The sequence below is a fragment of the Corvus hawaiiensis genome, chromosome 1 (genome assembly GCF_020740725.1).
Source record: "Corvus hawaiiensis isolate bCorHaw1 chromosome 1, bCorHaw1.pri.cur, whole genome shotgun sequence".
NCBI lineage: Eukaryota > Metazoa > Chordata > Aves > Passeriformes > Corvidae > Corvus > Corvus hawaiiensis.
This window is the reverse complement of record NC_063213.1, coordinates 80,561,785-80,586,511: the sequence shown is the minus strand read 5'-3', so window position 1 is coordinate 80,586,511 and position 24,727 is coordinate 80,561,785. Positions and strand designations below refer to the sequence as shown.

The window sequence follows — 24,727 nt, the reverse complement described above, 5'->3', positions numbered from 1 at the left end:
ACAGTCTCCCCCCCCTTCCGCAGCTGAAGGACGCCCATATCCTGCAGGAGATGTGGGTGCTATCACCTCCTGGGACCCAGTGCTTCTCCCTGCAGCTGGTGAGGCAGCATCCACGAGCTCGGGTGTACCCCATGATCTGTGGCTCTTTGCCTGCAGCAGCTTTCCTGAAAGCAGGCAGCTCCTGGCCTCTTACTAGGAGGCTGCTCTGTCTGGCTGATGATTTTCTTCATTCTTAAGGTGACTGGTTAGAGATGACAGTTTTCATGCATTTTAACATGATCAGTATTGGGAAGCACACACTGATTTTATGTCCTTTTAACACCTGCGCACCACCAATGGTTCACTCACGTTCCTGTCTTAAATGGTGGTGTCCCAGACCATTTGCCAAGGTTGGGCCATGAAATCATCATCTGTTCCTAGATCTCACCTTGTTATCATCAGTAATCTTCTGCTGCATAGGCAGGGCATAGAAGCATAGCCCCCACCCATACCTTTGTGTACAGCAAGGCTGCTAAATGTAGTTCAAGTGTGATGACATTGCTTTTTGCTCTTGAGAGTTTGGAGTTTTTCTGTAAACAAAAATCTGAATTCCCATCAAGGAGCAAATATCTGTTCAGAGAAAAGCTGGCAAGCTTGCTGCAATGTACTACAGACAGATGAGGCTTTGTTGTGTTACAAGGCAATTTGCCTAAGGGGAAGGCTCTGCCAGCTGTAATCCCAGCTAAAATAACTTATTCTGCCTAAACTGTTCCCCAGATATGGCTTCACTTGCATGAAACTTATTATAGTCTGTAAAGAAGACTCAGTAGCATCACTGGTGAGTGCTGTAGATACAGAAAGTAATGAAGAGAAGTGACTGCTTCACTGGAGTGTGCAGGAGCCAGGGCTCAGTCCCAGGGCAGGCATCCCACCTGTGTTTTGGAGCAAGGAAGAGCTGATGTCCATGCCTAATGGTCAGCCCTCATGGCTGGAGGCATTGTGTGCCTCTCTGAAGCCTTTTCTAGTTGTGGTGTTCAAATGGCTTCTGGCTGGTTTATAACATAGCAGATCACTTGAGAATGTATTGCTGCCTTCCAGAGCTTATGGAATAGAGACTTCTAATCAGCTGAGGCCATTAAACATAAAAGCCTTGTGAGTCAAATATCATTTCAGCAGCATATGTGTTTGTAACACCATTTCAGTAAACTCAAAGCTTTGTGAGGTCTTTCCTTAAAAAGGTGGGATGGTGAAGATCAGGGTTTGTTCAATAAGAGATGATGCTCCATATGAACTGTAGAGTCAGTCCTTGAACTCTGCTCTTCAGCCCTCATGAATAGACACCTTCTGTAAGGTACGAGCTACTTTTGTGCCAGGATTTGATGAGTTAAATCACAGCCTGATGCTGCAGTGGTAGAATTCAGGTACTGCAAAAGTCACATGAGAAGCAGCTTGGTGGAGAGATTGTTTTCCATCTCCAGGTTGATGTACAGACGTCCCATTTCAGCAGGTAGTGAACAAAAGACCCATTTCATGTGTTATGGTGGTGGTCCTAGGGAGAATTTTAATTCCTGAGATTCAAATGGAAGGACCTCAGTACTCTAGTATAGAGAGATCTCTGTAGACATAAGCAGCTACATGCACTCCTGTCACTGAAAATGTTCTACTTCAGTGCTTTTGCCACCTCTGTTTCCTTCCATGTATCATGTCAAAACAGTCAGTCCAAACTGAACAAGAGGGATGTCTTGTGATAGACACCTATTCCCACAAACTTAAGGGTGATCAGGAATTGGCAACAGATTTTTCTGTCTCCCAGACTGGATAAGATATTAAATAGTGAAAATTTCAACATTTTGTACTAGTTTTTGAGTCACCCTCAGGGCTACACAAGTATTTTCCTGAATGTTGTGTAATACCAGTAGCATCACTGCCTTGCATGCAGCTCATGTGTTCTGTAAATGGAGTCAAAATGACAGAGCAAGTAAATGTATAACTGGATTATAGCAGATTAGTGGCCCAGTGTTTGTAATTTCATCTCACTTCTTACTTTAGCGTTTCTCATGGTGACACTTCTGCAGTGTCATGTTCCTACACATGGTTCATGCTATAAATAGTCATGAATACAACATGAGTGGAGTGTAATTTAGTACAATGAAATGAGGGCAACACTTTCCAGCCAGTTACTGATGTTATAAAAGTCTCTTTGCCACAAATAGAAGAGAGAGAGTGAACTAACCTGGCAGTGTTTCAGATTTAGTGTGTAGTGAGAGGAGTTGTGATCCTGTGAGATGCTGGCTGCTTTGAACTTACAGTAGCCTCTGGTACGCTGCACATCCTAGGAACTACTTGGAACTGCAGCATCAGCCTCTTTGCTTGTAAATTCAGTGAGCTGGAAAATGTGAAGTCACTACGTGCTTCTAAATGTTTCCTAATAAAAATTTTTTACCTTCTCATTAAAAGTTTTTAAATGCGACTTTGTGATCTCTTTATTGGCTGTATTCTGTGTTTCCAAATTATACTGAAGAATGCTAGGAATACATTTTTATAATACTTTTTTTTTAATTACTGTTCTGCTTGAAGTCTTGTGCAATTAGGAAGGAGACGATGAAGTAAGTCATTACTATAATTTCTCCATTTGAAGCCTCAGTACCTAGTGACACTACAGCACAGTGTTAAATGTCTTTTCTAGAATCCAGGCCTTATGATGTGTACCTTAATTTACATCACACATCCTGCAAATACAACCTTGTCATCACTTCACTCCTTAAATATAACAGTAGTACAGAAGTTGGACACTGCTTTTCTCTCTCTGAAAGTGTATAACTTTGTGTTCGTCAGCCTCACTTCTGAAGCAGGTCTTATAGGGATAAGTGTCAGTTCAGCTGGAGGTGGTCTGAGGGTGAATTCACTGGGATTTCAGTACCAGTTCAGTAGTTCTGATAGTCCTTGTCTCCAAGCTTAGCACAATGCGTCCCACCAAGAAAGCCTCAACTCTACGTAAAGGAGAGCACATACTAATTTTTCTACACCAAGGAGGAAAACTGGCGGTGGAGTGTGCTGCTCAGGAGTCTCATAACTGAGGCCAGTGAATGCTGAGTCTCAGGCTCAAGTTATAAGTTACAAGGATCTTTGGTATAACTTTGGTGAGAAAAAAAAAGACCGTCTTGAGGAATTTTCACTGAAGTTCAGGAGATGTATCAAAGTCCGCATGAGCAGAGTTTAATATGCTCCTGTGGATCATGTGCATTGCAGCGAACTTCATCCTCTTTCCTCCCAAAATGGAGAATGGTCTGTATTTTATGCATAGAGTACAATATGTGTAAAAGTGAATACTGAAATAACTTGGAACAAGCTGTAGCAAGGGCATTGCTTCTCAGCCCAAAATATGTATCTGTGACAATGAAGAAAATAAGCATCAGTTACTCCTTCATTTTTCACCCCCCTGACAAATTCTCTCAGTAACAGTTTTACTTCTCTGTTTCAGGAAGACCAGGATGGCTAAAAAACCAGAGCTGGCTGATGATAAAGGGTGGGAAAGTTCTTGGGTCATCCTGTATAAACAACAGCTTAAAGCAGAATTTTCTTGATAGATTAATTCCTCTATTGATGTGTTTTGGTTTGGTTTTTTTTAATCTTGCTGCTTCCTAGAAAGCTCTAGATGTCAATCCTAACCGAGTTGGCCTGTGCCTTGACTTACTTGTGTACTGTGTCATAATTTTTAACCCTCAACTACAAAGTTTTCTCTTAGTCAAACTTGGCTACTGCTCCTCTTACGTAGCTCTGCAAGCACAGTAACCTTTCTGTCGCCTCTGTCCTCTATCTACATATGCTGGAGATCATGGTACATATTAGCATATCCTTCTTGCTCTTCAGCGGCACAGGTCAAGATCACTTAACCTTTCCACTCGGAGTTTGGGAATTAGCACTTTTATTATGACGTTTTCACAAGGGTTTGATTTGCCTTAATTAGGCAGAGTTTGCTCATCTGTGCAAGGCCTTAAAAAGAGGAGCATTGTTGAATTACTCAATTGGTAAACACAGACTAATTATATTTAGAAGGGACTCCTGTACAACTTCCTATCAGGTGTATATACATATTCATGAGACCACCCTGACAGGTTCCCATTTTTCTTGGGCTTTGTGAAAATAAGGGCCTTTCTCTTCATCTTCCTATTTCTTTGTCAAGATGTCTAATACTTCTTGATTCCAAATGCTGCTTTTTCTGCTGTCCTGTCTTTTAAGTCTACTCCCTGAGATACTGCCATAAGCTGGTAATAAATCTGAGATAATAAATCTGAGGATAAATGTAAAATTCTGTATAGAGCTAGTGATGATGTTTTAAATAATTAGCTTAGGTTAACATGCAAGAGACTAGAAAACTTAGATAGGGCCAGAGTTCTTGCTTTGAATAATAACTCAACAATTGTGTAGACGTAAACATCACGTTTTCTTTTTTTGCACATTGATTTTGAGTTAATGAAATCAGAATGACATTAAAAGAGTCAGTGAACAATTTTGTTTATCTCATTCGGTAAATTGAAATCACAATGAATTGGAAAGGAATAATTACAGTCAGTTCATATTTTAGGCACAATAAAGCAGTTATTTATTGTGGAGTTCAGTAGACTGGGAAGTTATTGAAGTTGCCATAAATACTGAGTGCTGAATTCTTGATTTACTTGCATGTATGTACATCTGATACTCCTCAAATGTCAGATTACCATATGCTGCTGCGCATAAATAGCGATCTGCAATTTATACAGCACAAGTCACAGACACAGCAATTGGGACCTCAGACGGCAGGGCTGCATTTCAGAGGGTGGCTAATGCCCTCTGAATGCTTTTGCAGTCATAAGTACCATCTGTTTTGACACTGCTTCACACTGGTGGTCAGGAATCCATGTAACTTAGTGCAGTTGGGCTTGAGCCAGTTACATTTTTCTAGTAGAAGAAAGCTGCCAGTGGCCATGTCTCTTTCCCAGCTTAACTCCGCAATTTCCCATAAACAAAATTTTAATCCTTGTGGTTCTGAATAAGCACTACATGCTTGCTCAGTGCATTGCTGTGTGTGTATTGTGTGTATTTGTAACAAGAGGGGACTGCTCGCTGTCACTCCAGGGCTCTCATAACGTGACGTGTTTATTATGAAAAACCTCGGTTTATGTATCTTTGTTGGAGAGATGCTGGATAAGTTAGATTGAGCTGCTGTCATGGGTTTCTGCTCCGGAGGCCTATGCTTCTTTTCTTTCAGCCTCTCCACAGTGTTCCTCTCACCCAGGTCCCAAAGGTGATTCATTGGGCAATTGGCTTTGGCCAGCTCTTTGCTGAATGCATTCCTTTGTGTGTACGTGTAGTGGCAACACTATGGGTTTGTAAGAAATGCAAAACTGAGGATTAAGTGAAGTTTTCTACCCTTCCTTCAAAAAGCCCTGGAGACCAGCTTTGTTTTTCTCAGTTTGGCCATGTGTCAGAAGGGAGGAGGGATGCAACCCTAGAAACGAGGTATTTGCCCTCAAAACATGAGAGTGCTTGCCAGGATACTAGCAGGTGCTTTTGGAGGAATCTCATTCCTGGAAAAGAAAATAAACTTTGAAAACTAAGGTAAATGGATCTGAGCTGATCAGGATCAGGTGTTGCATGACAGCCTTTAGTTGCACTTTGCACAGTTCTACTGATGTTCTGTAATCCATGGGTATCCTACAGATGGATGCAGGCAGGGCTCCTAGGCTGCAAAAGCATGAGTCTGGGAGTAAACACATCTCATTTGTAAAGTCAGGAAAACTGTTACTGCCTCAGTGTAATTCTCCTACGGGATTGAAAAGAGCTCACCAACCTCACCCTGGAGTGAGCAGTGACATGGTAACTTGCCAAGCAGTTTTTTTAGATGAAGATTATGTTCTCTTGTCTGTTGGCTGCATTTTTTGTTGCTGTTTCATTATCACTCACGTACTGGTAGTTCAGCTGATAGAGGGATGTGTCTACTGTTCTGACACATGACTCATCAGCTGGGACACCAAGTGGGCACTTGCAGGTATCTCATGGACGGTCCATAGCAAACTGGGCTGAACCAAGCTGAGTTGGGATTGGCTTTACCAATTGGGTTTTGGGTTTGTTTTCTTATTTTTAATCGAGGCCTCTTCTTGTGCTGTGTACAACTCTGTCCTATAATTTTCAGGTTTATCTTTTCCAAATTATCAGCAAAGACTATGTTTTCAAAACCTGAATTTATTTTAGGAAGGATATTTGTACTATTCTAAATTACACTGATTTAATGCTTCATTAGCATCTGGAGAGAGACTATTAACAAGAGCGTGTAGAGACAGGACAAGTGGAAATGGCTTCGAAGTGAAAAAAGAGTATGTTTAAATTACACATAGGGAAGAAATTCTTTACTGTGAGGGTGGTGAGGCAATGGAACAGGTTGCCCAGAGAAGCTGTTGATGTCCCATCCCTGGAAGTGTTCCCGGCCAGGCTGGGTGGAGCTCTGAGCAATCTGGTCTAGTAGAAGTCATCCCTCCCACAGCAGGAGGATTGGATCTAGATGATCTTTAAGTCCCTTTCAACCCATCACCATTCTATGATTCTGTGATCTAAACTTGAGTGATAAGAGAGAAGCACAATTTCATGGCTTTAAATCTCTCATTACCATATATTCTTCTGTTTAGCATACTGCTTACCATTTGTTTCTCCAATTTTGAAGGTCAAATCCTGGATCCCCTGTTAATTTGAAAGTCAGTAATTTCTGAGAGTCGCATGCTTTTAAAATGCCAGCAGTTGATTATGAAAAACAATGTTCTTTTACACAAATAATTTGTTTATGGTGAATATGCTGGAAACAGCCGTTCTTGGGGGAATTATTTGCCTACTGCAGCATTTGCTACCAACTGGATGGAAGTCCTCTTGATTACACAACAAAGTGACTATATTGTCAGCTTTTTCCAGAGGCAAACATTCCTCTGTTTTGTACATTATTTTCGGTTTAGAGTTACACGCATCTGCCAGAACTACGCTTCAGGTTCTGCAGGTCCCTGTGGTTTTGATCCACATGAACTGGGGATTCTCTCCCATAAATTTATTCCAGCAACTTGTCTTGAAGTTCTGTAGTAATCTAAACTGGTACATCTTTTATTCCAAATTCTCCTATTTTTAAAGGGTGAAATAGTGGAACAGCTACAATTGTCTGGAGCAGCTGACTGGATTTCTGCATTTTGAAGTTGAGAGGCATTAAGCAGTTGTTCCAGTTTTCTATATAGACTGCAAAGATACATTTACATCGACAAAAACTTAATGGTTATCACTCAAAAACAGAGTAGGATCTGTTTCTCCCATCTCTGTTATTCTAAGTGACTGGCCATGCATGTGTAGCTTGAGAGCCACTATAAAGCAGTGTGCACTCATCTTCTCTACATTAGAGTAAACTTGGTATTAAATGAAAGATAAAGAGCAATAGATTTTAAAAGTAGAACACAGTAATGTAAATGTTGTCCAGTCAGGTGGAAAAATGTTTTATCTCAACAAAATTTTTACCTCGGAGCATGTTAGAGTAACTCAAAGAAAAGGCAGGATATAGTTGTAAGCCTGTTTCACTGAAACAAGTCATTCTCTGGATAAATTGGGAAGGGTTTTTGTATTCACCAGGATGGGGTTCATGGGTTAATTAAGACTGTCAAATTTAGGAGGAGAAGAGAGAGAGATGATGGCAGGCTTTTTTAGTATGATTTGATATTAAGCAAACTTGCTATCTTTTTGTTGTCTTATTTAAACCTTTATAACGAAGTATGTTGAAGATGCTTATTTATAAGCATCTTGTAAAATGCTTATTTTCATTTTAACTACATTTGGTTTGCACATTTCTGAGCAATGCATTGAACAGCATGGATCCCAATAGGTGTGATAATCCTGAAAATGGGGGACGATGAAATGCAGCGTGTCCAGTCCATTGATAATCCAGCCCTGAAAATCCAGCAGGGCACAGGATGCCTCTCCTCAAAGTGGTATGGAATAGGTTGGGAGATAATAACTCATGATTTGGAGGAGGTAGACAGGGGCTTCTTCTGTCTGGTGGATTTATCTACATTAGCAATTTTGCTCAAGCCCAAAGCTCACTTGTGAAAAGCCTCTCCTTCTTACTCTGTTTTAGTAACCACCACAAGGTATATGAACCCAGTTACACTCAGGCAAAACTAAAGCCAAAAAATATGTTCTGGCAGTACACCTAAAGCACCAAAGGCAACCCCTACTGAGCATTCAGGGTTGGGGATTAAATTAAATATTGGCAAAACAATAACACCCCTTTCCCAGGCCTGTGGATGTTGGATTTTCAGCAATATTAGTTTTGCTTCACAAAACTCCTCTTTCTGGGCTGCACTCCTTGCTAATGTAAATATAAACTAGCTCAGCTGGAGGAGCTCCCTGGCATACCATAAAGAGTTGTGAGAGCATCTGACCTGAAGGATTTAAGGAGAGCTAGTACTTAAGCATGTGTGGAATTCATTTTGGGATACGTATTTACTGAACATGGAAAAAATGCACCTTCTAATCCATCTCTATGTAATTCCTAACAATGATGCACTGTGAAACCCTTTACTCAGAGCTGATGGGCTAGTATCATCAGTGGTACTGAAGGCAAAATTAAGATGCTTTAACTTCCTAAACTAATTGTGAATCACTTTTTTACTTTTCCTCCCCCTCAGTCTTTGTATTTTTAGCTCTGTTCAAAAATATGGGGATAAAATTAATTCCTGCCAAGTGGCAGGGGACAAAGTCAGTAGGGGGGAAATTAGTTCCAGCTTTCAACAAATACATTGTAAGGAAGAATTACTTGCTTAATAAAACTATAATGATTACTTCACTTGCAATGCTGTTTGACTTTAAGCATCTATTGTGAGTATGCCAGGAATGCAAGATCAGGTCTCCAAGTATATGTAGAGGAGTTTATAGGCTAAAGAAAACTGGAGCTCAACATCACAGGGAAGTTACACCAGTATAATCCAAGGTGTAAAGTGTCACACAGAAACTACTATGAAATGGCTTCAGATTGAAGTTAACATATCCCTGTTCCAAAATGCCTCTAGTCTTATACAATAGGTACAGTTTCTTATGACATTCTAAGGGAGGTTTTTAAAAACCATGAAAGGTTATTTCAAGTTCTGTGGAACTGTTCCTTCCAAGACCATGTGGATGTGATTACTCTGTGAGCTCCAAGGTTGCTCATTCTTACACTGACAAATTGAGCTTTGCCGCAGGACTTTGCTCTCAAAATGAGAATTGCATGACCAGCAGCATCACACAGGATTAAGAAATTAGTTTTCACCTTTGCCAAAGTGTTTTTGTTCCTTTGACCTCAGTTTTCAATTTAATTTTCTGTTTGGCAAAAATAAGAGGTCTGGTGAGAGGGAAGCAGTAGCTATAACCCATCGCAGGTTTATTAGGACTTTCGCATGTATGTATTGGAAACAAGCCGCAGTAAATGAAATCATGATAAGGTGGCCACTGGAGGGGAATAGTATTTTGTGTAGTTATCACTCTGAGCATTTGTCAACTGTGATGATGTTTCAGGAGGAACCCTTTAAGGAATCACAGAATATCTTATTTGGAAGGGACCCACAAGGATCATCAAGTCCAACTCTTAAGTGAATGGCCCACACAGGGATTAAATCCACAACCTTGGTGTTACCAGCACCATGCTCTGACCAACTGAGCTGATCTCATCTGGGATGCCTTACAATATTTGCTAACAGGTTGCCAGACTTTCCATTTCTCTCTAGGAACCACCTGTTTGAAGTGAATTGAGACACAAAATTACCAATATAGAGAGAAATGGGTTAAAATTCACGACATTGGAGCTGCAGTATATTTGGAAAACTGAAAACTAACACAATTTGAGAAGCTTGCTCAGTACTCAAAATACTCTTGAAAAAGTAGATTAAGGAGAGAGAAAACATAGCATTCTCTAAGGATACAGGTGTAGGGAAGATGAATGGATTCTATAAACACTGAGGAAAAAAATAAATGTCCAGGTACTGTATGGCACATGGGAATCCGGGCAATATATTGAGTCACATAGTGAAAATACATCAGCCTTCTGAGACTGTTGATATCTGGAAGGTTGAAAATGTGGTTTCCATGAAATATGGGTGCACAGGACTCTACTTTCACCACTGCTGGTGAGGTTGGGTGGTGTTTGGAGCATTGTGCTTTAAGAGAAAAACACACAGAGTGGAGAAAATGTAAAGGAAAAGATAGAAGAAACTGGGAATATTAGTAACATGACTAATAAAAAGAAAGGCAAATGCATGTAAGAAATCCTTACAGGGAGAGTGAAGACCTCATTTTTCACAAGCATGAGAAGAGGGGGCAAGAAATAGCTCCTTATGCGAGCCAAATAAGAGGAAAAACTTAGAAACTTGATACAGTGACAAGACTGGAACAGGCACCTCAGTGAGCTGAGTAATAGCTGCCCCTAGCAGTTAAAAACAGGGCAGACATGCACATCAGAGGTAGTTTAAGTGTACTTAGTGTTCTTGGAGAGAGATGAGAGAGCTCGTCCAACTTTATTTCTCATTCTGTATGTTCTTCATTGTAAAAGGCTACAAAATCATGTAGGTATCTCCACTGGGCAACCCTTTCCTTCTGGCATTCTTGACTGCTGCAGCCCCACACAAGTTTGCATGTGAGTTTTGTTCCAGCTGCCTTTTTGCTATCTCAGACTCTCCAGTTCCTCCCAGCCTCCTGGGACTGGGAGGAACTGAGGTCAGTAGGGTAACTCATCCTGAGAGAAATGCCTGAGGATGTTTGCGATGTGGAAGACGTTCTTTATTTTTTTGTAGGTATCACTTTTTCTGGAACTTTGTCCATACCCAGGGCCTTGGAAAGAAAATGGCTGTGTTGTACCCTGCTGTCCTAGCTAACTCCTTTTCCTACTCTCCTCTAAGGGCACACAGCCATATTTGAAATCTGTCTGTCAAATTTACAAGTCTCTTCTTGAATCAGCCCATATTGTACCCCCTGTAGAAGCCTCTGTAGAAGCCTTTGCACCATTGACTGTAGCTGCTACAACCATTAAGTTCCCACTTTTCCCAGTCTCTGTAAAAGGAGTACTTACTTGGCATGCCTGAGGTTGATGGTATTGTGGTAAAAATGTGAAGTCTGTACCCACACTGCAGTTAGTAAAATATGTAATATCTATGCAACACTTACTGAAGAGACGCTAAGTCAGTGACGTTTTGGCACTCTGTAAATGCTTCTTGCACACATTACTCTGCATCTAATGTTTACAAACATGACAATTGCTTTTTATTTTTCTCAGGTATACTGACTTTTCAGAGCTTGAACACAGTATGATTTATTTCTTGCCTTAGTTTTGCTAAAAATGCCAGTGGTGACAGCAGATCAACATGGAGGAGCCTTTTTAGTTGTCAGATAAGAATCTGAAGTTTGATTGATTTTTGCAAAATTTTCATTTTAATTTTCTTAGCTTGAAGAGCTCAGTATACTATTCACTTAAAAAAAAAAACCTCATTCACATTACCACAGTGAAAGGTGTGGATGAATGGAGTCATGCCTCAAGCACGGAAAGTGGTTCAATCTTAAAAAGTCCATGCTGGGATCTGGACATTGAGTGTCCTGTGTTAGTGTGCATTGCTGGAGTAATGGAAATACAACACTGTTTTCTCTCTCTGGTTCTGAAATCAGAGACTGCATATTATTGTCAATGCCAGAAAGAATGGAGACTAGATCTTGGCTTAAATCTTATATATTTAAAGGCTTTTTGTTCCCAGATGTATGTATTAATTGGGAAACAAACTGGGGAGAAAGAATCCTTTGAAATAAACCAGACTTCTAATGGAATAAGAAAACTCCCTCTAGTGCATTTTCTCCCTCTGTGTCAGCTTTTATGGTTCTGTTTCTGGCACGCATCTTTTGAGATTTCTTTAAAGATTGTTAAGAAATTTTGTCTTACATCAACAAACAACTTTCAGAGCTTGATCAAAGCTTTAATAAAAGGCATCTTGCACAGAAGATCGGAGGCAAAGGGGCAAAAGAGGTTGTAGGGAGGGAAGTGCAGGACTGCTTTCTAATTTGCTTTTACTTTCTAAAATCAGCAAAATTAAAGTTGCATTTCAGGCTTGTAAACAATTGAGTTTACAAGAGAAATGCTTGTATAGGGCATGTGTATGTGTAAAGATGTGTTTTGAGAACTGTAATCAGCAGCTTCATTTGTACTTGCAAGGTTGTGTTTACTAATGTTTCACCATCATTAAGTTGCTCTTTCTCAGACTGCCCCAGCCTGCTGGCTAGCGCTCAGTACCTGGCGAAGAACAAAATTCGAAGGAAACTCCTAGAGGTTGAGATAGTGCTATAGGAAGCCCCTCCCAACATTAGAAAAGTCTGGAAAATGTACAGTAGAACAAGTGTTTTGCTGAAGTTTTAAATGCTAACAAAAAGCTTTCCAAGTTTTTCCTGGCTTCTGGACTCACCTGCTATTTTTTTTCTCGTTTCCCCTTAGGGGTGTACAGCAAACAGTAAGCAGGAATACCTCTGTATGGAGTTCAGCTGAGCTACCAGAAAAATTCCTGTCTGAGAGCCTATTGCATTACAGGCTCAGCAGACCAGTAATGTGCTCACGACTCCCTTTTTTAAACACAATGACAACACTACAGTCTTTTTCCACAATACTTTGTGGTGGGGAGGCACGGTGCATGTGTATGTAAGTATATGTGTCTGTCTGGAAGTCCATGCCCCAAGGATGGAGGGAGCAAGTTTCACGTGATGTAGCTTCAGGACTGAAGGGAAAGGAAATACAGGATGCACATCTGGAACTGCTACACTAATGAGAGAATTAAGCGAGCACAAAGAAAGCACGGAGCATACACATAAAACAGAAAGTCAGGCCTTTTTAAACTCAAGGTCTAAGTTAAAAAACACATATTAGTAATTCATTATGCACATGGAATGTCTAAGGTATTGATTATTCACAGTGCCCAGGAGTGATGAAGGAATGCCACTTCTGATCCAAAAGGAGTGGAGATTAGCCGTATTAGCTTGGTGTATTGCTCACCAGGGGAAGGGGAGGAGAATCATGGAGTATGAAAAGCTTTTCTATGCTAAAGTAGAAATGGAAACTAAGGAAGACTGTAACCCTACAGAAATTTTAAGGTGTTTTCAACAATAATTGACTAAAAATGTATGTTCTCCAAATATGCTATGTCTTACAGAAGGTACTCATTCCCACAGGACTAAAAATTGTTTAAAGCAGATGTTATATAATTTCAACTTTTTGCTTTTGATTTTAATTCTCTTTCGTGGAATAGAAATAAGTGTTTGTTCTGGTTTTTTATTTATATCATTTTGTTTTCCTTTTTGTTCTGGTTTGTGTAAAACAAACAAACAACAATCAACCAACCAAAAGCCCAAAGGGAATGAAGAAGTAAAAAAAAGGAAAGGAACTGACAATATCAAATACATGTAATAGTAAAAGATGCATCCAGCACTTGGAAAAAAGTGTATGTTCTTTTATATTAGAAACATTCTTGTATTAAAATCTCAAAAAAAAGAGGAAAAAGTAAAGGCTCTGGGTTTGCCACAACTTCTGCACATGTTTGACTTCAGGCACTGTCCCTGGTTTTGGTGATAATGTGAGGGTGGTCAAACATATGGTAAGTCCTTGCGAAAATTAATCTCGGGGACTGTTGCCTAAGAGCCTGTGGAGTCAGTGCTTGTCTGCAGGAGCCTGGCTGCTGCTGGTGTTGTGGGTTTTTTCTCTCCAGCTGTAAATCTCATTTATGAAATACCAGCATATACCAGACACTTACCAAATAACACTCCTCGATGCAATTATTTGCAATAGCTGCCAGGGGGGGTGTTAGGAGGTGTCAAAGGGAGCAGGGCGTCTGCAAAACCCACTCAGCATGAAGATACTGTTCTTGCTCATAAATACACAAATCCCTGTGTTAGGACCACATAGCCATAGCATGGACTCAGAAGCCTTGGGGAAAATGTTCTTTGCTTTCATTTGCTGAAATAGTGAGTTTCTAAGTAAAACAAGATGCAGAAAAGGAAGACGGAAGGAGCTGGGTACTATAGGTTTTTCCTCCATGGTGTGAGAAGATGGTTTTGATCTCTCTGCAGCTCAACTGGGTGATCTTGAGCAAGCCATCAGACTTTGCTTCTTGGGTTCTTCAGCTAAACATTTGTGCCTCTCTCCCTTGCAGACACACTGGGAAAATACAGGCCTGTGGTTGCTATTTTGTAGGTTGTAAGATCAGAGCAGGCCTGTGCTGGGCTGAGTAAAAGCTTGACAGGGATGTTTATGTGTAACGATCAAATTCATCAAAAATGTACTTAATTAAAAAACTCTGCCCAAATCCAGGTTTGGGCATGTTTGTTGAATGCATTTCTGGCTGTATCTTGCTTAGCCCTAATTTGTGCTGTCACAATCACAGAGCTGTAGAGTCAGTGTTACTTAAGGGGCTGCCTTTGTACACTTCCCTGAAACGCCTGAACATTGGTGTGACGGCAGGAGATGCGATGGGGAGAAAAGCTTGGTGTGCTAAAAACACCATCTGTCTGTGAAACTTGTTATTTTTCTGCTGGTCACTAAATTGTGGTTACTGTATCCATTTCTGGGTGGTGCCTTCTTTTATGAAGGATTTCTATTGAGATCAGTACGGAGATGGAGGGTGTGTGCTCAGCAGCAGGATGCCTCTCTCATACACTGGTTGTGTCTTGTGTAGCATACTACTAAAATATCCTCAAAGTCTCTAAATGAATTGCCCACGGCATTTGCTTGACTGTCAAAGTTGTATCTTCGTTTTCTTCCAGTCTTTCACTTGGTTTGCTTGGAGAAACTGGGAGCGGGAGTGGAAATTACTTGTAGGCAATGTCAGCACAAAGGGAAAACAGTTGAAATAATCTTACAGCAAAGGTAACCTTTCCTAGTAGCAAAATATCTCAATTATCTCAATTTTTGTGCCTGATTTATGGCAGTAAAATGAACTAAAGAAGGTAAAGAAGTAGCAAATTGTTTTGGGGAGGGGAGTTGAGTTGACTGCGTCCAGTGTGACAAATATTCCTAGCAATAAGTGTGTAAATATTGTGTAACAATTCAACAAGTTTCCAGGCATGCTGTTTCTTTGTCACTTACTTTTCTGGGCTTTTCGTTTTCCAATCCAACTGAAGTTCACTTTAGTCCATTGAAAAGGAGTGTTTTCTGTGTGCATATGAAGAACTAGTCACTGGGCTCTTCGTTGAACTTCTGAGTTCCAGTTTGCATGATTGAAAAATTAATTTCCCTAATGACACAATGAAAATAAGTGTATGGATTTGTGCTTTTCTCATATGCTCAGATCTGGTGAAGGAAGCAGAATTTGCCTTGTGAGCTTTTTTGGCCTCCTGCTGAATGGCTGAAGGAGCTGAGAGGTGAAGGACCACAGTATTCTCTTCCCCTAAGAGCCCACAGCTGTGCCAAGGTTATGGACAGTTGCTCTCTGGCAAAAAAAAAAGCCTGTGACTCAAAAATACTAATTTCTTGCAGTGTTTAATTAAGAGTATAAAGAATTTAAATCCTTGGATTTAAAAAAACCCTTCCTCTGCTCTCTCCTCTTCAGGGCTCAGAACTGCATTGTCTCCTTTGCTCACATGGCTTTTGAAATAGATTTTCTCACTCGCACTGGTAAAAGTGACTGCTTAACCCCCAACAAACCCCAAACAAATGGGCTAGCAGGGTGCTGTGCTGTGCAGAAACCTTTGTGTCTGTCCAGTGCTTATTGAAATCCTGTGTTCTCTCTTCCAGATTCTGACCTGAGCATGCGAACGCTCAGCACACCCAGTCCAGCATTAATATTTCCACCAAATTCCCCTGGGTTCCAAAATGGCAGAGGGTCATCAACATCTTCATCCTCAGTCACTGGGGAAACTGTTGCCATGGTCCACTCGCCACCTCCAACCCGCCTCACCCATCCTCTCATCCGGCTGGCATCCAAGCACCAGAAGGAGCAGGCCAACATAGACCGGCTGCCCGACCACTCCATGATCCAGATCTTCTCCTTCCTGCCCACCAACCAGCTGTGCCGCTGTGCCCGCGTGTGCCGCCGCTGGTACAACCTGGCCTGGGACCCGCGGCTGTGGAGGACTATTCGCCTGACTGGAGAGACAATCAACGTGGACAGGGCTCTCAAAGTGCTGACCCGGAGGCTTTGTCAGGATACTCCCAACGTCTGTCTCATGTTGGAGACGGTAATTGTTAGTGGCTGCAGGCGGCTCACAGACAGAGGACTCTACACCATTGCCCAGTGCTGTCCAGAACTGAGGAGGCTGGAGGTGTCTGGCTGTTACAACATCTCCAATGAGGCAGTCTTTGATGTCGTGTCACTGTGCCCAAACCTGGAACACCTGGATGTGTCAGGTAACAGGGAATGCTCCAATACTGATGCCTCTCATGTTTGTCATATCCCACAACTGCACACTTACCCTTTCTGTGCTGTTTTTTGAAGTAGGAATGCCTGTCTCCTAACACAGTACCTGTGAGACAGGCAGCACTAGAATCTCAGCGCCCCTAATGCCAGCAGCACCTCTGGAGTGGCCAGGCCTCTTCCAAAGGAGGTGAGCTAGCAGAGATGGCCTGTTGAAATGGCATGAGGAATTTTTACAGATTTTTGCACAAAGCACCCATAGAAGGGCCCACGTTGCAGTCAGTGCTACATCATGTGGTGAAGCCTAGTTACTTCAGCAAGATTTGTTTCATCTTTTTCACACACCTCTATATATATATATATATATAGGTAATGAATATATCTGTAACCTGGTAAGTGACTTGAGAAGCTGCTCAGAATAAGTGTAGGCTTTTTTTCTGGGTATTAATGTCAGTTGTCATCCCTAGTTAAACTTCAAGGTCCCCTTGTTTCCATTGCTATTTTAACAAGACTTAGCCAGCTTAAACTTTTCTCTTTTTTCTTCCCTATTTTTTATATTTTAAAGCTGCCGTTGCAGCTGTTTAGATCAGCAGAAATGTTTTAGACAATTTTCTTCAAGCCTGATCTGGGGAAACAAGATGTTTCCCAAGGTCAGCTGCACAGAATTTACTCTCTGCAAATAGGTTGCCACTTAATGGAAAGGATGTGGCCAAGCAGAGCACTGAAGCAAACTTGCTGTTCAACATTTGCTTTGTGATCTCATTTGTTATCAGTCTAATGCCATCATAAATCATCCGAACCAGATTTGCCATTGCAGAGGTACCAGTGGCAACAAGCTGGATGAAAATAGGGGATTAAACAACAGGGGCTAGGAAGTGGTGCTATCAAGTCACTGGTACCAGATCAGCTGCTTTTTCCAGGGCTGCCTATCTGGTGCACACTGATTTGCATTCTTTTCTCTGCCTTTTGATTTTTTTAAGCTGATTTATCCAACTCTCTCACCCCATTCCTAGGATGGCAGAATGTCATGGAAGACATCAAAACAAATACCAACAAATCAGAATTATGCACTTTTTGTGATTGCTTTCTGAAAACTGTAAGGTAATAAGGAGTCTATGGAACTCCACAGGAGTCTATTCACAGTGACCTTGTATATGAATTATTTGTTGTTGGTACACACTGACATTAGTTCTGGATTGCTAATCACACATTCAGGTTGAAGCATCTCCAGTGCCTGGAGAAAATGTATGTACCTGTGGGATTTAGAGCTAGAGCTTTGAAGCTCACACCCTGGCATACCTAGGGGCTTGTAGGTTGTTGAAAATGCTTTGGTCCACAGCTCTTCTTTATGGGTTTGCTATAGACCGAAGACGACTTTTTCAAAAGCAGGGAAAAGATGATACCAGGTATTGAAACAGGTTATTTTGGGGTCTATCTTCATTTGTGGTTTTCCTAAGCCTCTTACTCTCAGACCCAGAAGATAATATCTGTCCCTAAGAGCTCATCAGTTTGGTATAAAGTATGTAGGGAACAAATAAAATACCTGTCTTCCTTGAATCTTGTCTCATCAATGAGATAGGAGAGTAATTTTAATTTCTTTTTTTCATAAGTTGTTCTTTCTGTTTGGAGCATGTAAGGGAAAACTCCTGATTTTGGACATGCTCAGAAGTCAGGGTGTTTGGGTTCAGGTATAGCTTTTGCTGCATGTACTTGCATATGAATTGAGGCTAATTGATCTCTAGGCTCTTGTTTTGAGTCCACTTTTTTCATTCTGATGTGGGTAATTTTGGAGGATGTTTTGGAAGAGGATTCCATTTTCCCCTGCTTCTGTCTGTAGTTATGAGGACAAGGCTTGCACCTACACACTCAAGCAATTCTGAGAACAGAAGTGGTTCACTGGTTTGGTTCCGTACTGAGCAAGAGGAGGTGGGGATGTGTGCTGGTGGGTGATGCTAGTTAATTAAATCCCAGTTCACAGTTGTACAGCTAGGTGAATTGTTTTCCCCTTGGATGGCTACTTGGCAGCAAAAACATACCAAAATCTTTAATGTCAAAACCAGATGTTTGTATTAACTTCAGGAGCTTTCCACAATGTAAGTTCTGTCACTGTCAGCATCCGCTTTGTGGGCAGGTCTGAGATATTGCTAGAAGTTGGTTGAGCTTGACTGCAAGTTATTATCTAACACACTAGCCAACATGTTCTTCAGTCTGTTTGGATGTTTCTGCTCCCTTTTAAAAATCAGTTATACTTACTTTATGGAAAATCCTGTTACAAGAGCTTTATTTTTACGTTTTGTATTATTTAGGACAGAAAAATTGTTGCGGACCCAGGAACCTGTCATTTTGCTAAAAATCAGGCAGTTCTATATCAGCATGGACTCTTTTTTCTGGTGAAGCCATTTTGAATACCCTTCCCATGAAATGTTTTACAGTGTAGCCAAAGTAACTAGACAAGGCAATACTGAGCTTGTCAAAACAGTGATCACACGCTGATGTGTGCGATTCCAGCCGCGCTGCGAGGCTTCTGACACATTCACTCTCCAATTACGGTCAGTAAAGCTTCTTGGACTCTCAGCAGACAGAATGTTCTCCTTGGCCTCATGGACGGATCATTCTCACTAAACCAGATTTAAAATTGAGTTCTGGTCAGATTATAAAATATCTAGACTGACTTCTTAATCCAGCAACCTCCTCAGCCAAATGCAACAGCAACAGCTACATCAGGTGCAGCAGAACTCTGCCTAGGTGCCAGCTTCTTCTGTGGAACTCCTTTTTTGTATTTTGTATCACCTACTTCAAAGACTACACTAGAGGAGAATTTTTTACACCATTCGTATTGTACTGCTTCTCTTTAGAAAAATCCTTTGTGTTACTGAGTGTGTATATAGTACTCACCTGAAGGCAAAAGTATTTCCAGAGATTGCTCCAGAGCACAGACGGGTCTGAAACACAGTCTGAAGAGAAAATAGCATTCAGTTATAAGACGTTTGTTGAATAGAGCGTTTTACTTCAAGGTCTTGATTCTGCATGACCTGTGGGCAATTTTCCCATTTAATTTTCTGAGGCCTAAGGTAAAATTTGCTTCTGTTCAACTAAATTTGAAACCCAAATTAAAGAGCCAGCATAAATTTAACTGATGAATGTAGAAATCTAGTTGCAGGTGGCAAACTGTTTCAACTCCATATCCCATGATTCTTACATTTGTGTGAGTCCACAGGGTTATCTCAAGCGATTTTTTTTCCTTTTTGCTTTTAAGAACTGAAGCATATTCATACCTCCCACTAAACCTCTGAATGACAACCTGTTATAGCAAGTGGTATAGCTTTGGGTCATTTAAGTTTTTCAGGCAGTTTCCATACATCATCTTGCTCTTTACTTCCACACTACAGGATTTCTGCAGGATTTCTGATACATGGAGCTCTAAGGTCATCACTTTTTATGAGTCACTTCATACTGCTTAGCCAGTGTTCCAGCAATACAGAAAAGGTCTTTTTATTTCTATGTGGGGGCACCTTTTTGGGCATAACCTGCAGAATTTCTCTGAGTAGACATTTATGGCTAAAACAGTTGGGCCTCAATCACTAATGGGTATACTCTCCCTTCTTTCTTGCAGCTGTTCCTAGCTATGCTAATGCAAAGTGCCCAGCTGAACTTGGCACAGCTTAAGAATTTCCCTAAGAAGCCTGACTGCCAGTTTGCAGTGCAGCAGAAACCACACTTTCCAAAAAAAGCTTTCACTCTCCACTGCGCACTGGGTAGAGGTTAAAAATGGGGAAAGTCTTTGAATGTGTTTTTCCCTTTAATCGAGTTCTTTGTCTTTGCCTGCAAGGTCTGGTGTTTCTCCTCTAGTCTAATAACATCCATTCATGGCCAGACTTTCTCATTGGACACAGTCCTTTTCTTTGTCTGCTGTGTCCCCGCATGCCCTTACCAGTCTGGTGGCTCCTACCAATTCTCCCTATTCTCCTTAGGTTATCCGAATCTCCACCCTTCTGCAAGCACACAGTTGTGCCATAGTTTTGCATCCTTCCCACATTGCAGGCTTGGGGCTGGATTCACATCTGTTCTCCAAATGCTTGGGGCAGGGGAGGGGGGGAAGGGAGCAGGGTTGTGTTTTCTATAATGAGTTTGGATGGTGAAAGAGCCTCTGATGTTGGTTTGCAAATTCAGCCAGTCAGCAGTGAGACTGACTTTGATCAAAAAACTGCATTTGTTGTCACGTAGTATCATTTTCTCTGTCACTGGGTTTATATTGCAGTAACAGATCATAGGCTGTCCCTACATAGACCAGGACCATCATTTTACATTTGGGATAAGGACAAAATCAGTCTGTTGCTTTCCCAGTGCTCACAATCTCAAAGCAACCTCACTGACTTCACTGGAGTTTATTATTTCCTCTGGTGTGGGGACTCAGCACAGCCAGCCAAGAGTAGTCAGTCAGGATGATTCCACTCTTGCAACGTGAAGATACCTTCATCACGCCCCGCACACCATTCCACACCCAGCTTTCTGGTCCTGCTGTGAGATTTGTTTTTACTGCTTGCTTAAACTCACTGTGTTTCTCCACTTAGGCTGCTCCAAAGTAACGTGCATCAGTCTGACTCGCGAAGCCTCCATCAAGCTGTCTCCCTTGCACGGGAAGCAGATCTCCATCCGCTACTTGGACATGACAGACTGCTTTGTCCTGGAGGACGAGGGACTGCACACCATTGCCGCCCACTGCACCCAGCTGACCCACCTGTACCTGCGCCGCTGCGTCCGCATCACCGACGAGGGTCTGCGCTACCTGATGATTTACTGCACGTCCATTAAGGAACTGAGCGTGAGCGACTGCCGCTTCGTCAGCGACTTCGGCATGCGGGAGATCGCCAAGCTGGAGTCGCGCCTCCGATACCTGAGCATCGCTCACTGCGGCCGCATCACGGACGTGGGCATCCGATACATAGCCAAGTACTGCAGCAAGCTGCGCTACCTCAACGCGCGGGGCTGCGAGGGCATCACGGACCACGGCGTGGAGTACCTCGCCAAAAATTGCACAAAACTCAAATCGCTAGACATCGGCAAGTGCCCTCTGGTCTCAGACACCGGCCTGGAGTTTCTAGCCCTCAACTGCTTCAACCTGAAGCGCCTGAGCCTGAAATCCTGTGAGAGCATCACTGGGCAGGGCCTGCAAATTGTAGCTGCCAACTGTTTTGACCTGCAGATGTTGAACGTGCAGGACTGCGAAGTCTCTGTGGATGCTCTGCGATTTGTTAAACGACATTGCAAGCGCTGTATTATAGAGCACACCAACCCTGCTTTCTTCTAAAGGGACACCCCACACCTGTCATTGCAATGCAGTATTAAAAACACTGATGTATAAACACACGCTCCCATATTCAGTAATGCTGTCTTTTCTGTCGCTCACGGGAGTCAGCTTTTCTTGTACCTTGTGGGTGAGGGGGTTTTCTAGAGGACTATTTTGTTTGCTTTTTGTATGATCATTTTTTAAGGTGCCGTGGGTCTCTGTGGAGAGGCTGCCTTAATGCGAAAGCAATGAGTGCTCAGCATCCCTGATGGGGTGTCATTTCCATAAGAGCCATAATCTTGTCCCAGGCTACAGTAGCTGCCTCCAAAGGAAATAGCACATAATCCCTCCTTTGGAAATGCTACTAAGATGTGTCAAATACATCTGAATTCTAGCTGTGCTCATGAAGCTGACTATGCAATATTGTGTCTGTGTTCCCCAACTTTTTCCAATATGGCTGATAAAGCATCCTCTTGTCTCCACATAGTTTCTCTTTGGTAGTCATCCATTGTAACCCCTCAGGAAATACTGGGTAATGTTCTTAAACATACTCATTTGAGGCAGAGTAAGACCTGCTGGCCATTGCTGAGCACTTCTGTGGAGTGAATCTGGAGATTGTGCCCATGCATGGATTCTCTTGGGAAGCCCACCTCCAGGTCGCTACTTGCCTTCATTTATAAATTTGTCCTCTCCTGCATGTGTAGTACCACCCTCTGGTAGTAGATAGGGACTTCTGGCTCTGATAAGCAGTGACGTATTCACATGAGTGAAGGAGAACAAATGGGATATTGGTGGCCTGGCAAAAGGAAAAGCCAGCAAACCAGCCTGAGGAGGTGCTGTAATTCTGCTACAAGCTGAGATAGTACTGTAGGACAGCGGGGAGGCTCTGAGACGTTGTGGAGCAGCTTGCACGGGGCAGTCCCAGTTGCTGTGCTGCACGACTGTCACCAGAAATTCTGGCTTTGTCCCTTTGCTGTACCTTTTCAGCAGCTGTGGCACCGCTGCAGTGGATGTTCCCTGAGCAAACCAGGCACATGCGTTGAGGCAAAGTCAGTATGTGCCTTAATACACTTGGAAACCTGACCCTTTTCTGTGGCCTTCCAGTTCAAAGGATAGATGGCTGATCTCAAAACTTCAAAGACATTAGCCTGATGTTAGATAACACCCCTGGGGACAGAGGGGCTTGGAGTGTTACTCACATTAGATTTCAATTTTTTGAGACTTCAGCTGTGTGTCTTTCCTTAGGCTGGAGATACAGCTGTGTTCAACAAAGAAGTAAACACCAGTGTTGCCCTGTGACACTGGGAGCTCCTGGTGCTCTCATGGTCACTCTTGCTCTTGTATGAGCAGGAGTGTTTTGGAAGTCCCCCATCTCACTGGCTCCTTCCCCAGAGTGTGTGGTTGATTCATGGTTACTTTCTTCTCAATTTTCTGGCAGCTGTTTCTCTGTATTTTCACATGCAATGCTCAATGAAAGCCAGACATGTGAGGGGTGATGATATTTTCAGGCAGGCCCCCTGTGCCTGACTGACAGGTGAATTCATACGTTCATCTCAAACGCTCTAAGTGGCTCATAAGAAGGGAAGCACTGTGTCTGGTTTCCATAAGCAGTAGTTCCATCATCTCCAGACAATACTAATAAAGTCAGTGGTATGAAGTGAAAATCAATATGCTCAAGAAAAACATGCAACTGCCGAGGAAATACTTATAACAACGCTCTCTCAAATCGCAAAACAAAAAAAATAAAATAAAAGGGCAATGGTTTGGACGTGTCCCTGGAGAGGAAACTTGTCCTGCTGCTGCAAAAATTCCTGCAACTTATGTATGTTCCTCCAATTTTGGATTTTTTAATATACAGGATGGCATCAGCTCTGAATTATAAATCAAATTATACTAAAGCAAAGAGGGCCATGGAAAATGAATTTTTCATTGCTGCTGTTACTGGTCAGTGACTAATAGGGGGTGATACCATCCCTTGGACAGTTAATTTCATTTGGGTTTTCCTTTCCATATTTTTAAAATAAGATATTCTTCTCCAGCAAGTAATACAGTATATTTTATCCGAGCCAGCTATACTCTCTGTTTATCCTTTATCTAAAAATGGCCTCAAGCAATTTAAATGTTGAGCCCTGAGGATGGTGGGATTTTGAGCCATTTGCACTCGTGAAATATAAGGCCTCACTAGTAACATTTAATTGTTTATTGAAATAATAATAAAAAAAAGCTACTTTTCTGGCTATGTAAAATGGAGTGAATACTGCTACATGATTTTTTAAAGTTTTTAATGTTTAAATTGGCCTGTACTGTACAAATCTCACTATAAAGCCTTAATTTGCTACCAAGAAATAAAGCAATATATTGGTAACTGATGAGCATGCAGCATCATTTGCACTAACTGATTAACTGCTGGTGAAAAAAGAAAAGATTAAAAACTTGCAGAACTTGAAAAGTAGGTAGGTGATTGAGTATATCAGCACATTAGGTAGGTGGATGACTATATTAAAAGAGGGAAAAAATTTATTATGGATTATGACCTCGCCTATCTCTCTCTTTAAAATTTGATTTTCCTCATGTGGTTCTTCTTGACCCTGAAACATAATCAGAAGCTGGAAGTGTAAGTAAAAGAAAAAACAACATATAAAAAGCACATGTGTAAAAATTTCGGGAGGGTCTCTGCATTGGTTTAAAGGCATGTTAACATATTTAAAGGGAAAAGTAAAATGGAACGACTGAAAGGGTAGAGCCCTTACTGGAGCACTGCTGCCTTTTGAAAGCTCTAAAAATCCTACTCTGGGGGGCACTGGTGGAAAGTTAATAAAGGTAATTTTTCTAAGCCAAGTGTTTTTGAGTACATAGTCTTACATGATCTGAGTTGGTACTCTGAGACTGCTACTTACTTCAAGAAAATTTGAACTTATTGATACAGCTTGCCTGATTTGGCTTTTAACCTTTTTCCTATGTCTACTTCCAAAATGACAGAACCAAAAAAGAAACTGAAATAGTGCATGTGGAGCTGAGTTTGCTGGAAAGGTTGCAATGTGTGACTGATGTG

General features: G+C 41.7%; 1 protein-coding gene across 2 annotated transcripts in view; it reads left to right on the top strand.

Moving 5' to 3' along the window:
* The window catches only part of FBXL7 (F-box and leucine rich repeat protein 7), a 289,554-nt gene extending 265,510 nt beyond the window's left edge, over positions 1 to 24,044 (top strand). For both annotated transcript variants that reach the window (XM_048311581.1, XM_048311571.1), the window contains 2 exons: positions 15,770 to 16,381; positions 20,960 to 24,044. In XM_048311581.1, coding sequence (XP_048167538.1) covers positions 15,784 to 16,381; positions 20,960 to 21,696 — 1,335 coding nt within the window. In that variant the 5' untranslated portion in view covers positions 15,770 to 15,783 and the 3' untranslated portion in view covers positions 21,697 to 24,044. The remainder of the gene's footprint in view (positions 1 to 15,769; positions 16,382 to 20,959) is intronic.
* Positions 24,045 to 24,727: the final 683 nt, after the last annotated feature.